General features: G+C 45.5%; 1 protein-coding gene across 1 annotated transcript; it reads left to right on the top strand.

Annotated features, from left to right (window-relative positions):
- The first annotated feature begins 467 nt into the window (after positions 1-467).
- On the top strand, positions 468-11259 carry CACNG6 (calcium voltage-gated channel auxiliary subunit gamma 6). The gene is made up of 4 exons (XM_016130859.2): positions 468-1803; positions 6083-6157; positions 7278-7415; positions 10486-11259. The coding sequence occupies exons 1-4, from the start codon at positions 1476-1478 to the stop codon at positions 10722-10724; spliced, it is 780 nt and encodes a 259-aa protein (XP_015986345.2). The 5' UTR covers positions 468-1475; the 3' UTR covers positions 10725-11259.
- The last annotated feature ends 2802 nt before the right edge of the window (positions 11260-14061 follow it).

Raw genomic sequence — 14061 nt, 5'->3', positions numbered from 1 at the left:
GTCCAGGCTCCCCGCCCTGCTTCCTGTCTGTTCACCAGAGAGATCGGACCCTCACTTCCCGCGCTTGCCGCTTAAGGAAATAATGTCGTTTCAGGCCCTAGCCGGGTCAAGACCCGGCCCTAGCCCCTCCCCTGCCCCTTGTCCCTTAAAATATCCGGGATCCCTATGGCAACAGGCCGGGCGACAGGTGCTGGTGTTATTTACGGGTCGAGCCCGAAATAGCCGGGAGAGTGGGGGTGGGCGGCTGGGGGCGAGGCCGCAGCTAGAGAAGCGCTGGTGGGCGGCCGGGCCGGCGGCGGTGCGGAGACCACAGTTCCAAGGATCGCGGAGCTGGGGCCGGCGAGGCGCCCAGGCAGTAGGGCGAGCGGGGTCCTGCCCAGGAGCCGGGGGTGGGAAGCCTGCGGGAGGCACCCCGCCTGGAGCTGAGGCTGGAGCCGTCCCAGCCGGCCGGGCCCTGGGAGCCCGGGGGAGGGGGAGACCAGTGATCCCGAGGGGACACAGAGTCCCTTCGGGATCCCAGCTGTCCTCTGGACCGCGGGCGGACTCTGTCCTCATTTCCTGAGCCGCAGTGTGGACCACAGCCACTCCATCTGAGCCCCAGTGGGGACCCCAGGTCCCCTTCTTGAGCCCTGGGGGAATCCTCAGCCTCCTTCTCTGAAGTCCATTGTGTTCCTCGGCTACCGGTCTCCTCTCAGTCCCAGTGCAGACTTCAGATCTCCTCTGAATGGCCAGGGAGACCCTCAACCCCTTTGCCTGAATTCCAGCAGGTCTCCAGCCCACGCCTTCTCTGCACGTTGCAATTCCCTTCTGTGACTGTTGAGGGAGGGTCCTTCTGCCTCTCTGAGACCCAGAAGGAGTTCTGACTTCCCTCCCTCCACCCCAACCTCCTCCTGCAGCCCCAACTCTTCCTTCCCTGGAATCTGAGCGCAAAGGAAGCCAGCAGGTGTCTCCTCTAAACATCGGGAGCACTTCTGCTCCCCCTCCCGGGTATTCCAAACTCTGAGCCAGTGGGGGAGCTCGGATCCCTTCTGTCAGAAAACCAGTTTCCCTTTTGTTATTCCCCCAGAGGGGAACCCTGGCAGCCTCTCTAGCTTTAGCCCACACTTCGTTCTCCTGGCCCTGGAGTCTTCTGTCCCGCTCCTGGCCACCCAGGTTCTAGCTCTGGGCCTCAGGGGGCCTTGCTCTTTCTCTGGGTCATATTGTCTTGTTAGGTTTCTGGGGGTACCCCAGGCCCTCCTCTGGACCTCAGAGGGTTCCCTAGCTGGAAGGTCTTGGTTTTTTTTTTTCTCATTTTTCCTGAGCCCCAGAGGCACACCAGCTCCCTTATTGGGAGGCCGCTGGGAGATTCAGGAATTCCCTTTTCAGAGTTCAGGGGAAACAGCTCCTCACCCCGTCAAGACCCCAGGCACCTCCTTGCCCCCGGGGAGCCCTCTCAGCTCAGCCTCCTCTGCACCTGGGCCTGTCCCCACACAGTGATGATGATGTGGTCCAACTTTTTAATGCAAGAGGAGGACCGGCGAAGGGGGGCATCCGGCCGGGCTCGAGGGCAGCACGAATCTGGACTGTCGCCGGAGCAGGAGGGGAAAATCAAGCTGGTGCTGCTGCTAACTGCCGTGGGCGCCACGCTGGCTGTACTGGCCGTGGGTACTGAGTTCTGGGTGGAACTCAACACCTTCAAAGCCAACGGCAGTGCCGTGTGCGATGCCGTCCACCTGGGACTATGGAAGATGTGCACCAAGCGACTGTGGCAGGCGGACCTGCCAGTGGACAGGGAGACATGCGGCCCTGCCGAGCTGCCCGGAGGTGAGTTGGCCCCCAGGGCATGAACCCCAGACAACCAGAACACCCTGGTGGGAGAAAACCCTGCCCCAGAAACAGCCCCTGTCCCAGGGAGGGAGCTTGTCCCCCCAGAAAGAGCACGAACCCACAGTGGCCCACATACCCCAACAGCTATTGCTCAGGCACAAACTGTGCAAAGAGTCTGTACCCCAAAGGCTAGTCTGTGTCCCATCACCAGCCCTACCCCATATCAGCCTGCACCATCCAGACTTGCCTAGACCCCCAGAGAGAGCCTATTTCCCTAGAGAAACCTTGTACCTCTGCACATGGCCTTACCCCTGAGACCCAGCCTGTGACTCCAGACACAGATGGTACCCTCAGACAGCCTGTGTCCCCCAGAAACGCCCACAGCCCCTGAGACAGCCTGTGCATGTGTCCCTGTGCATGTGCCCACACACAGCCTGTGCCCTTAGAGAATCTGGATTCCTGGTGTCATCCTGCTCTTTCACAGCCTATAATCCTGCAGTCCCTGGGAGACAGAACACCTTGCTTCTGACCTCCAATTAGAATCCATGCCGTTTCCCACCTACCGATTCTGCTCAATAGAGTTCTCACCACACAGATCCCAACACCTAGGCAGCCCTCGTGCTTCCTCTATTTAACATCCCTCTGACCTCTAAATGAGCTACCTGCATACTCTAGCCTTCTCATTTGCTCTTACAGACACTCCCCCACATGCCTCACTTTCCCACGGAGTAGCCCTTTCATTCCTCACGATGCTAGGGAGATGTCCCCTACTTCTCATACTCCCTGACAGGGTATGCCATGCCTCTTTCTTATACCAGTGGGACAGCCTGTCTGCCTTGGGAACGGGCTCTCACGTCACCTCCACTGACCCAAGGAAACTATCTGACACCCCTCAGGGTCTATTCGGGATGTCATGTGCTTGACTGCCTATTCCTCCAGGCTCCATATGGGACACCCCATCCTCTACTTCCCTAGATGTGGAACCTTACATCCACAGGGTCCCAGCTAGGATACCCCAAGCCCTTGGTAGCAAAGTAGGATGTCTGAGGTACCCATCCACTCAGCATCCAGATTAAACACTTCACTTCTACAGATGGGCTAGTTCTTGCCTCTCAGAGCCTCAAGCAGGAAGTCCCCAAACTTCTGTGAAAATGGAATGTCCAGTAATATAAATATTAGATGCTTATATAGTGCCCAGCTCTGTTCTAGACACTTCACATGAATCAACTTGTTTCCACATAGCAACCCTGTGAGTAGTTATCACTGTCTCCATTCTACAGAAAAGAAAAATGAGAAGAAATGTAAGTGGCTTCATCTATGCACCCAGCTTTGAACCCTGGTCACTTCTGTTCTTAGCAACTACCCTAGATTGCATCTCACTAGTCTACAAAGATATCTCAAAGGTCCTTGCTGCACTGGAGGGGATGTCCCACCCACCTCACTGTATTCAATGGGATCCTGCACATCCCTTGCTGTCCCCAAATTAGTCAGAAAGGACTTCAACTTCCTTATGAGATAGCTACCGATACCCCACAATCCCGACCATTCAGAGCACATTGCATCTCTTTCATTATATCAGAAATACCCCAGTGCCTGTCAGGGACATTCCAAGGGGCCACAAGGGGCCGACCCATAAACAACTCTTTTCCAAATGGGTTGTGCCATATCCTCTGGGGTTGGAGACAGATGTCCCAGATTATTAGTAGTCAACGTGGGATGCCAGACACCCCACACTCTCCCAGAATGGTGTCCTATGCCCACTAGGTGGGGCTCACACTTCCTGTGTGGATATAGACCATGTTTCCCCCACTGACTGTTACACGTAGTGTCCCGTTCACTCTGCTGCACAAAGCATAAGGACTGTCACATCTAATGCCCTCCTCCTTCCCCCTTCCCTCAGCCTGCCAGGTCCAGTGTCCCATACCACCCCGCCTGACTCAGTCCATCTCTTGTCCCTCCACATCCTCCTTCGGTTTGGAAAGTTCCTTCCTCCAGACTGCCTGGACCCTTTCCTATTTCTTTCACCCCCTCTTATTTTCTACCTCTCTCCTCCCTTCCTATGCCTCAGTTCCCCCATCTGTAGAATAAGAGAGAAGTGAATTAGGTGAATTCGATTGAACTAGGTGAATTCTACAGGAAGTTCTGGCTTTAAAATACAATTTAAAAAGTGCCTTAATTTTATTTTCAATTGGAGTCGACATTCAGTATTATTTTATATTATTTCAGGTGTACAGCATGGTGGTTAGACATTTATATAATTTATGAAGTGATTCCCCTCAATTAGTCTAATACCCACCTGGCATAGTTATTATAATATTATTGACTGCATATCCTGTGTTGTACTTTACATTCCCATGACTATTTTGTAAATGTCAATTTATACTTAATTCCTTCACCCTTTTTACCCAGCCCTCTAAAGCCCCTCCCATCTGGCAACCATCAGTTTGTTCTCTGTATCTATGAGTTTTTCTGTTTTGTTTGTTCATTTATTTCGTTCTTTAGTATTCACATATAAGTGAGATCATATGGTATTTGTCTTTCTCTGAATTATTTCACTCAGCATAATACTCTCTAGGTCCATCCATGTTATTGTAAATAGTAAGATTTTATTTCCTTTTATGGCTGAGTAATATTCCTTTGTGTGTGTGTATGTGTACACACACACACACACACACACACATATATAATCACTTCTTTATTCAATTGTCTATTGATGGGCAAGAAAATGCATTTTTTAAGTACACAAAATTGAATGAATCATACTCTTCAGTTTATGTCACAGAATCATTACCAGCCTTCACAAGTTTCTTCCTGTGCTCTATTTAACATTATTATTCTTTTATTTCATTTCTTCCTAACTCATTTCTTTAATGTGTTTGATAGGCATCCAAGCATATATATTTCCACTTGGAAAATATATAGCATCACTTTATATCTGTAGGTGTTTTAATTTACATAAATAATATCATGCTATAGATGTCTTCCTGTTTTTAATTTTTTATCTCAGCACTGTGTTGGGGAAAACCTCAAATCTCTCCAGGTTCTGTTAGTCTTCTGACTTCCTGTTACTATAAACAGTATTGCAGTGAACAGCCACATATATGTTTCTGAGTGTGGTTTTTTTCTGGATGTAGCCCCAGAAATGAAAAGGCTGGATTAAAGGGAATAAACATACTTCATTTAATAAAGTCTATCAGAGTGCTTTCCAAAAAGACAGGCATACCTGGGAGATAGTGTGAGTTCAGCACCAGACCATCGCAGTCAAGCAAGTCCCATGAATTTTGGGGTTTCCCAGTGCACACAAAAGCTATGTTTATACTATACTGTAGTACGTTAAGTGTCAAACAGCATTATGTCTCAAAAATGTACATACTTTGATTTAAAAATACTTTGTTGCTAAATAAATTAATTTTTTCCCAGGAAGCGGAGAGACAGAGGCAGGATTCAAACCCTATGGTGTCTGACACATAGTATGTCCTTAGTAAATAGTGGTTCATTACCATCTTCACTCCTTTCTGTCTTGCCTTGGTGCTAAATGAGGGTCCTGCCACAATGTTGATGAAAATCAGCATCTCTGAAGTGCAATAAAATGAGGTCTGCATCAGGTTACACTCCCAAGTGTTTCCTGTTCTTCCAGCGTTTGGTATTACCTTGTAAATATTGGTTCATCTAATTGCTCTTCAGTGGCATCTCCCTGCTGATCTGAGTTGCGTTTTTGGGATACCTGGTGAGGTGTAGCATCTTGCCCTATACTCATGAATCATCCAGGCAACCTCTTTTATGAAGTGACTATTCGTGTCCTTTGCTCATTTTTTACCTGGCTTACCTTTCTTTTCCTGCTGATCTGCAGGACTCCTGTGGGTCTTCTAAATGAGAATACTTTCTAAGACTCTCTTTTGAGTCTGTTAGCCTTCTGTGGCCTGTACCTTGGTGTCCTTTGTTGAATAAGGCAATTATCCATTTCTAACCCACTTGATCCTCAATAAATCCATGAGGGAGCCAGGAAAAGAGACTATTATCTCATTAAACAGAGGAAGATCCAGAGGCCCCAGAGAGGTCACTAGCCCTCCCAAAGCCACAGACCTGGAATCCCAACTCCTGGATAGCTGTGTGACAGCAGATGGCTTTTACTTTTCTGAGCATCACTTTTCTATCAATCAGGGATGCTAATGTCAAGTTTTCAGGCTGTTGAGAGCTATGTTAAGTGCAGTCCTGAGCTTACACTAGGAACCTCCATGTCATCAACTCCCTGTTTCTCTCTTTCCTGATCTCACAGAGGCCAACTGCACCTATTTTAAATTCTTCACCACGGGGGAGAATGCACACATCTTCCAAAGAACCACAAAAAAAGGTATGAATTGTTCACCCCATGTGGGGTCGTGGTGGGAATATGCTGACCATGCTAGAAGAGTTCTTGATAATATTCTCTTCCCTGCTTTGTCCCAGCATGGGCTCAGTTCCTATGTCCCTCAGGGGTCCTATCTTTAGAGGTGGTGGCAGTACGGTCATGGTTCTCCTGCCTCAGCTCTGCCTTTGCTACATGCTGTGTAACTTTGGGCAAGTCACATCCCCTCTCTGTGAGTGGTACTTTAACACCTCACAAATGTGCATCTACCACATGCTAAGCATGGTGCTGGATGTTTCATGTATAAGATCTCCGTCCTTGCCATACCCTGCAGGCAGGGGTTTTATTTTAACTTTCCAGATGAGGAAACAAAAGTCCACAAATGATTAAATTAATTTTTCCCAGGAAGTGGAGAGACAGAGGCAGGATTCAAACCCTATGGTGCCTGACACATAGTAGGTCCTTAGTAAACAGTGGTTTGTTACCATCTTTACTCTTTTCTGTCTTGCCTTGGTGCTAAATGAGCTTGGAAAAGTCTCTGTGCTCCTCCAGGATAGTGAAATAATCATAGCACGCATGTATGGAATAACTGCTGGGTGCAGGTGCTGTACTGGACATTTTACACATGTGATTTATAATCCTCACAACAGCCCAATCGGATAGGGATTTTGATCCTGATTTTCTAGAGAAGGAAACTGAGGCTCAGAGAGGTTCAATGACTTGACCAGAGTCTTCCAGTTAGGAAGTGGCTTGGGAAAATTCCTACTTGAATCATTCCATTGTAACATACCACCTTCTTTGTCGTCACCTACACACCTATTGCCCCAGTTTCCTCACCCATAAACAAATGGTGACCAGATCATGAGTGATCATTGGTAGTTCCCATCTTCTTCTAATCCTAGATCTGTCCTATTTTTGCTCTGTGACCTTAGACAAATAACTGGTCCTCTCTGAGTCTTAGTTCCTTCAACAGTACAAGTGAAATATTAGACTGGATGCTATTCCACTTGAAAATTCTTCTCTAGTCCAGAATCTTCTGTCTTCTTGGTTCTAGGTCCCTATAGGGGAGTTCTCTCCACTCACTGCATCCCATATTCTCTACTTCTTCTCCTTCTTCTTCTTGCAGAGGTGAATCTGGCAGCTGCAGTGATAGCAGTGCTAGGCCTGGCAGTCATGGCCCTGGGGTGCCTCTGTGTCATCATGGTGCTCAGCAAAGGTGCAGAGTTCCTGCTCCGAGTTGGAGCTGTTTGCTTTGGCCTCTCAGGTGAGAGTTGAGAGCCTGGAGACTGAGGCTACTGCATGCTGTAATGTGGGATCTTCAAGCACAGTTGCACGCTGGGAGGTATAGTCTCCAATTACTGCTGGGAGGCAGGGAATCCAAGTACTGTTGCATACTGGGAGGTAGAATCTCTAAACCCAGTTGCATGCTAGGAGGTGGGATTTCCAAGCACCGTTGCATGCTGGCAGGTAGGGTTTCCGAGCACTGTGCATGCTGAGAATTAGAGGACATTCAAGGGCTTTAGAAGTCTCAAAGAGGGGAAGGTTTCTAAGCCCTGTTGGCTGAGAATTGGGGGAAGGGTGGTCTCCAAACCCTTTTAGATTTGGACCTGGGGTCTGCAAGGACCATTGCATTCTTGGAGCTGAGGGTCCCAAGAATATGCTGCATCTTGTGAAATGTAGTCTTCATTGGATCGAATGCTTTCTAATGTGGATAGAAAGGTCATTAATTATATATGCATTCATTTGTTAGGGTTGCCATAACAAAGTACCACAGTCTGGTGGGCTTAAACACCAGAAATGTGTTTTCTCACAGTTCTAGGGGCTGGAAGTTTAGAATCAAGGTGCTGGCCAGGATGGTTTCTCCTGAGGCCTGTCTCCTTGGCTTGTAAATGGCAGTTTTCTCCCTATGTCCTCACATGGTCATCCTTCTGTGTCCTAATCTCCTCTTCTTGTAAGGGCACCAGCCATACTGTATTAGAGCTCACTTTAGTGACCTCATTTTAATTTAATTATTTCTTTAAAGACCCCATCTCCAAATATAGTCACATTCAGAGGTGCACTGGGGGTTAGGAACCCAAGACATGAACTTTTGGGGAGGACACAACTCAGCCCATAATAATACATGTACCCAGTTATCATCCATCTTTCCTTCCAGGATGAAGCAGCAGGTGAACAGGGACTTTGTTAGTCTCATTTATATATTTTGTACATATTTCATAATGAGAGTTCAGTTAAGATCTGTTGAATGAGTGAAAGATGCATGAATTCACAAAGGAATGAAGAGAACTGGATAATGTCTCTTCCTCATCCAAATGCTTTTGCACCTGCAGTGCCCTAATCCTGAGCTGTGTGAGGCCAAGAAGGGGCTCATAGAGGGACTATTGAAGCATGGTACACAGAGTCCAGACCTCTGATTAAAAACCGTTGGGGAACTGGAGTGCAAGAAGGGAGGAGGCTCATGGACTGAGGTTGGGGCTCAACTCCAGGGTCTGAGAGGGGAAGTAGCTAGGATCCATGACTATGGATCACCATGGTCCTATGTGATCTGACCCCTGCTCACTCTGTACTTTCATTGCCTACCACTCTTCCCGCTCCCCATTCTCTTTGCTCTGGTCACATTGACTTTCTTTTCCTCAAACACACTATACTCCATCCTACCACAGACCTTTGCACCAGCCATTCCTTCTACTTGGAACAGCCATTGTTTAATTTTGAGTGTGGCTTATTTTCATCCTTCAGGCCTCAGCTCAAGTGGCTTTTCCCTATAACACTATCTAAAGTCCTTACTCCTCCCCGAATGTCACTCCCCTTCCCATCGCCCTGTTTTTATCTCCTTCCTAGTGTGTCATCATCTCTGAAATTTGTCTTCTGGTGTGTTTACTTTAGAGGTTGCAACCTGGCAAACTGCAGGCCAGCGAAGACCTATAACATGCTTTGTTGGGCAGGCAGTGTGTAAAAGTTTCTCTGAGCCAATATTTAAAGGTTGGATCTATTATCATAAAAAACATAATTATATAAAAATTCTATCTCTTCTTGAAAAATGAGAAGATTTGGCAAGTAAAGTCCTCATTTCTGAAGGGCTACACTTGGCTGAAGTTGGGTTTTGTTTACCACACCTGCCTGATTTGTTTTTTATACTTTCTTATCTCCTGCAGGCATTTGAGTATTGCAAATCTTGGCTTATTTGTTTGCCATCTGTCTCCTCTAAATAGAATATAAGCTTTGTGAGGTTAGGGTCTTTGTCTCATTCCTTCTTTTTCTTTCTTTCTTTCTTTCTTTCTTTCTTTCTTTCTTTCTTTCTTTCTTTCTTTCTTTCTTTCTCTCTCTCTCTCTCTCTCTCTCTCTCTCTCTCTCTCTCTCTCTCTCTCTCTCTCCACCCCCCTCTTTCTTTCTTTAAATTAAATTACATTACAATTCTACTTGACTGCCTTTCTTTTCATTTTGTGATCCACCGTCTCTCTTTTTTTCAACCTAACTGGGGTATGATTGATGAGTAGGAATTATATGTATTTAGGGTATAAACATGATACATACACATCGTGAAATGATCTCCACAATCAAGCTAGTTAGCATATCCATCACTTCACATTGTTACCTTTTATCGCGTGTGGTGAGAACACTTAAGATCTACTCTTAGCAAATTTCAGGCATTCAACACAGTATTGTTAAGTAGCGTCACCACGCTGTACATTAGATCCCCAGAACTTGTTCACCTTATAACAGGAAATTGGTGCCCTGTGACCCCCCCACCCACTTCCCCGCTCCCAGCCCCTGGCAGCCACCACTCTGTGCTTCTTTGAGTTTGACTATTTTATATTCTACTGTCACTCTTTAAAAAGCCCTGATGGAGTCTTATTTTGACTTTTCTGACTCTTAATTTCCAGGTTTTCTTTTTTCTTTTAAAACAGTAAAATAGATATATGTAAAATTGACCATTTCCATCATTTTTAAGTGTACAGTTCAGTGGCATTAAATACGTTAACATTGTTGTGCAGCCATCACCACCATGCAGCTCAATAACTTTTTTTTTTATCTTCCCCAGCTGACACTCTGTCTCCATTAAACAATGACTCCCGTTTCCATTCCCTAGCCCTGGGTATCCATCATCCTACTTTCTGCCTCTCACTTGTTCCTTCCTTCTCTCCAGCTTCCAAAATTGTTTCTACTATATAGTCAGTGTTGGGTAAGTAGTTGTTGAATGAATGATGGTGAGAGTGCTTGGAGGTCCTCCAGGTTGCTCATTTGAGGAACTTGTGATGTGTTCTAGCGGAGATGCTCAGACCCAAGTAGGGGTCCTCAAGGGCCTGAGCGCCATGTCTATCCTCTTCCAACAGGCCTGCTGCTCCTGGTCAGCCTGGAGGTGTTCCGGCATTCCGTGCGAGCCCTGCTGCAGAGGGTCGGCCCGGAGCCACCCCCGGCCCCGGCCCTGACCTACGAGTACTCCTGGTCTCTGGGCTGCGGTATGGGGGCTGGCTTGGTCCTGATGCTGGCGGGTATCTGCTTTCTCTTGCTTACCCTGCCATCCTGGCCCTGCAGCTCACTCTGTCCCAAGCAGGGACACAGGGCTACCTAGAGCGACCATCATGCTTTCTCTAAGTTCCTTCCAAACCCTTCTTTCTCTACTGTCCCCTCAAAATCTGTTGTCCCATATCCTGGACAAAGTGTGCTCTCCCTGCTCTGGGGCCCACGTTGTGTACACAGACCTATGTCTCCTGCCCTCATCTTTTTCTCTCTGTAAATATGTTTTTCTTGGTGGCTGAATTTGTGTCGCTTGCAGGTAGGATAGGGAGAGGCTTTTTGCAAACGAGGGTCCCCAGGGAAGGCTGGTGGGGACCTGATGGGGTAACTAGGGATAGGGAAGATGAAGTCGGGGTGTTGGGAGGGAGTCGGATCTATTCGTTTCTCTGATCTAGATGTATTGACTTGTGGGAGAGGCTTCTTCTGACTAATGTGAAATTTAGGGAAGTAGAGGAGTGGGAAGGGGAGAATGTTTGGGTGTGATCTCACTGTGGTCTGATTTGGGATTAAAGGTTTGGAAATTTAACAGATTTGATTTGGAGTCCATTTATGATGTGCTTATGCATTTTAGGGTATAGAAAAGTGATCACCTGTTATCCCCAGAAACATGCTACATGCTACTTATAAGCTCTGAAGTCACATGTCAGTGAACTCATGGAAAGTGATGGAGAACTGAGCAATTTAGGACATGAACATTGCTATGGGTTGAATGTGTCCCTTCCAAAAATATGTGTTGGGTTTTTCATCCTTAGGACTTTAGAATATGACCTTATTTGGAGACAGGGTCTTTACAGAGGTGACCAAGTGAAAATGAGGATCACTAGGGTATGTCCTAGTGTAATCTGACAGGTATCCTTATAAGAAGACAAGATCAGGACACAGATGTGCACAGAAGGACGGTGAGGCAAAGTGACATGGGGACAAGACGGCCACCTACAAGCCAAGGAGAGAGGCCTGGCACCGATTCTCCTTCAAAGCCAGCAGAAGGAACCAGCCCTGCGGCCCCTTAATCTCAGACTTCCAGCCTCCAGATGCATGATGGAAAAGCCCAGATTGCCTTGACGAGACCTTGGCAGGAACATGGACATGAAAGGAAATTCTGAGAACATCAGTCGTCTGAGAGAGCACATTTGCTGCTGTGCACAGACTGCTGGTAGAAGCAGGAAGAGCAACAACAGCAGTGTTACCAGTGAATGAAGACCACATGTCAGGTGTTCAAATCCCTCCTGAAGACCAATATCCATAGTTTAGCTCAGAAATCATAATTTCATGACTCCTGCCACTAAGTAGGGATCACTGGAGCTGATCTGTTACCTCTCAGAGGCCGTCTCTTAAACGTTGAAAAATATTTAAAACGTGGAATATGTGCTGGCTTGCGAATACGAGTGTATTCATATTCTGAGTTCAATTCTCTTAAATGTTCCAAATTTAATTATAAATTATGAATACAATTATATAGATATTTCATAGAATATAAAATAATATACATTATATTATTATGCCAGTATTATATATAACATATCATTATAATCACAGGTTACTATATTAACATTACAGGTATTATATTAATATATTTTAAACATTTCTATATTTAATTATAAATTATACATATACTTATACACTTACATATAATTATAACATACCATTATATATTATAATTTTGTATGCTATATTAATATCCTATCATAACTAATGTTCTGACATTCATAATATTACATATAATATTCATACACTATGACATTGTATTATATAAATGTTATAATATTTGATATAACATGTAACATTTATTATAACTATATAGGTACAACATGTTACATAGATACTATAACAGTACATCGATATTATGACATTAACATGAATACTATAATATATAGATATTATAACATATAGATAGTATATTACATAGCTATTATAACATATACATTACATAAATGTCATAACGCTTATAATATCATTACATATCATCCCAGTGGCTTCCTCCCCAGGAGATTATTTTGTCACCCAGAAAAGGCAGGCATTATTCCCTCGATTGGCTGAGACTGAGCCTGTCCCTGCTTCAGTGCTGCAGTCTTTGGCAGGACATCACTCATTTCTTCTGCACTGAACTCAGCATCGAGCTGAGGGTTTTGAGGGGTGAGAGCAGGGGATGCAGATTTGCATTCCCTCTAAGCAAGCACAGGCAGCATAGGGTGGGGGTCGAGGATGTGGGCTGCAAACAGTGAATGTCCAGTGTGAAACCTGCTTCCACCTTTCACAGCTTGAGCACCTTGCTTGACTTCTTCGTGCCTCTGTTTCTCCCTGCCTTAGGAGAGCTTGTGGCAATACTTAACCTCCTGGAGTCCTTGCGAGAAGTAAATGCCCTCGTACTCCCTGCATGGCCCCAGCAGACTGTCTGACACATAGTTCTTACTCCATCAGTCTTGCTGCTGTTATTATTTATTGAGTGGCACTTTGGGCTCTGCATACAGTAGGGAATGAAAAGGGATCCCCAAGGAGCCTACAGTCTGGTGATGGAAACAGATATTAATCACGTAATCACACTAACGAATGTGTAATTATGAACTGAGATAAGTGCTAGGAATAGGACTCACCGACTTTCTTTTCTACTTGACTTTGTGCTCAGCCAGCTCAGGGAAGCCCAGAGAGGTGTCTGCCATGGGGGCAGGGCCTCTGGTCTTAGGAACATGGCTCTTTGTCCAGTAGGGTCTTCCCTCAGCCTCTCTGTCCTACCTGGGGTCTTCACGGACTTTCCAGAAGTGGGAGAAGGGAGTAGAGACCCTTCAAAGATGACTAACAGGAATCACATCATACTATGAGATAATTTATCACAGCATTAATTTGTGTCTTTTTACCTTATCTTTTGAAGTGAAAGAAAATAGATTTTTTATAATTTTTTAATTTTTCAACTATAGTCAACATTCAATATTATATTAGTTTCAGGTATACAGTATAGTAGTGGTTAGATATTTGTATACCTTTTGAAGTGATTCCCCTGATTAGTTCAGTACCCATCTGACACTGTCTGTAGTTATTACAATATTATTGATAATATTCCCTAAGCGCTGTACTTACATCCCTGTGACTATTTTTATAATTGCCAATTTGCACTGAAATAGAAGCTTCTTGAAATCTACAACCCTTCCTGGAGTTTTTTTTTGGTATACATTTAAAAACTTTTGAACATAGTTTCAAACTGATAGAGAAGAGTCAAAGTAGTGTCCCGAAGACCTGCATACTCTTTACTCAGATCCACTAACTGTTAACGTTTTATCCCACATCCACATGCATCTTTTTTAAATTCAGCAAACTTTTATTTATAAATGTGAATCATAGCATATATGCAAAAGAGTGTGTAAAAGCCAACATCCCATGTAAAAAATTAAATTAAAAAC

The sequence above is a fragment of the Rousettus aegyptiacus genome, unplaced genomic scaffold, assembly GCF_014176215.1.
Source record: "Rousettus aegyptiacus isolate mRouAeg1 unplaced genomic scaffold, mRouAeg1.p scaffold_m13_p_14, whole genome shotgun sequence".
Classification (NCBI taxonomy): Eukaryota; Metazoa; Chordata; class Mammalia; order Chiroptera; family Pteropodidae; genus Rousettus; species Rousettus aegyptiacus.
The sequence above is the reverse complement of the archived record's forward strand: the minus strand, read 5'-3'. Positions and strand labels throughout refer to the sequence as shown.

Excerpts from the sequence above, each read along its gene's own strand:
- CACNG6 (XM_016130859.2), top strand. The coding sequence starts at position 1,476 with ATGATGATGTGGTCCAACTTTTTAATGCAAGAGGAGGACCGGCGAAGG. Across the intron at positions 1,804-6,082 it reads CCCTGCCGAGCTGCCCGGAG|AGGCCAACTGCACCTATTTT; the intron begins GTGAGTTGGCCC and ends CTGATCTCACAG. Across the intron at positions 6,158-7,277 it reads CCAAAGAACCACAAAAAAAG|AGGTGAATCTGGCAGCTGCA; the intron begins GTATGAATTGTT and ends TTCTTCTTGCAG.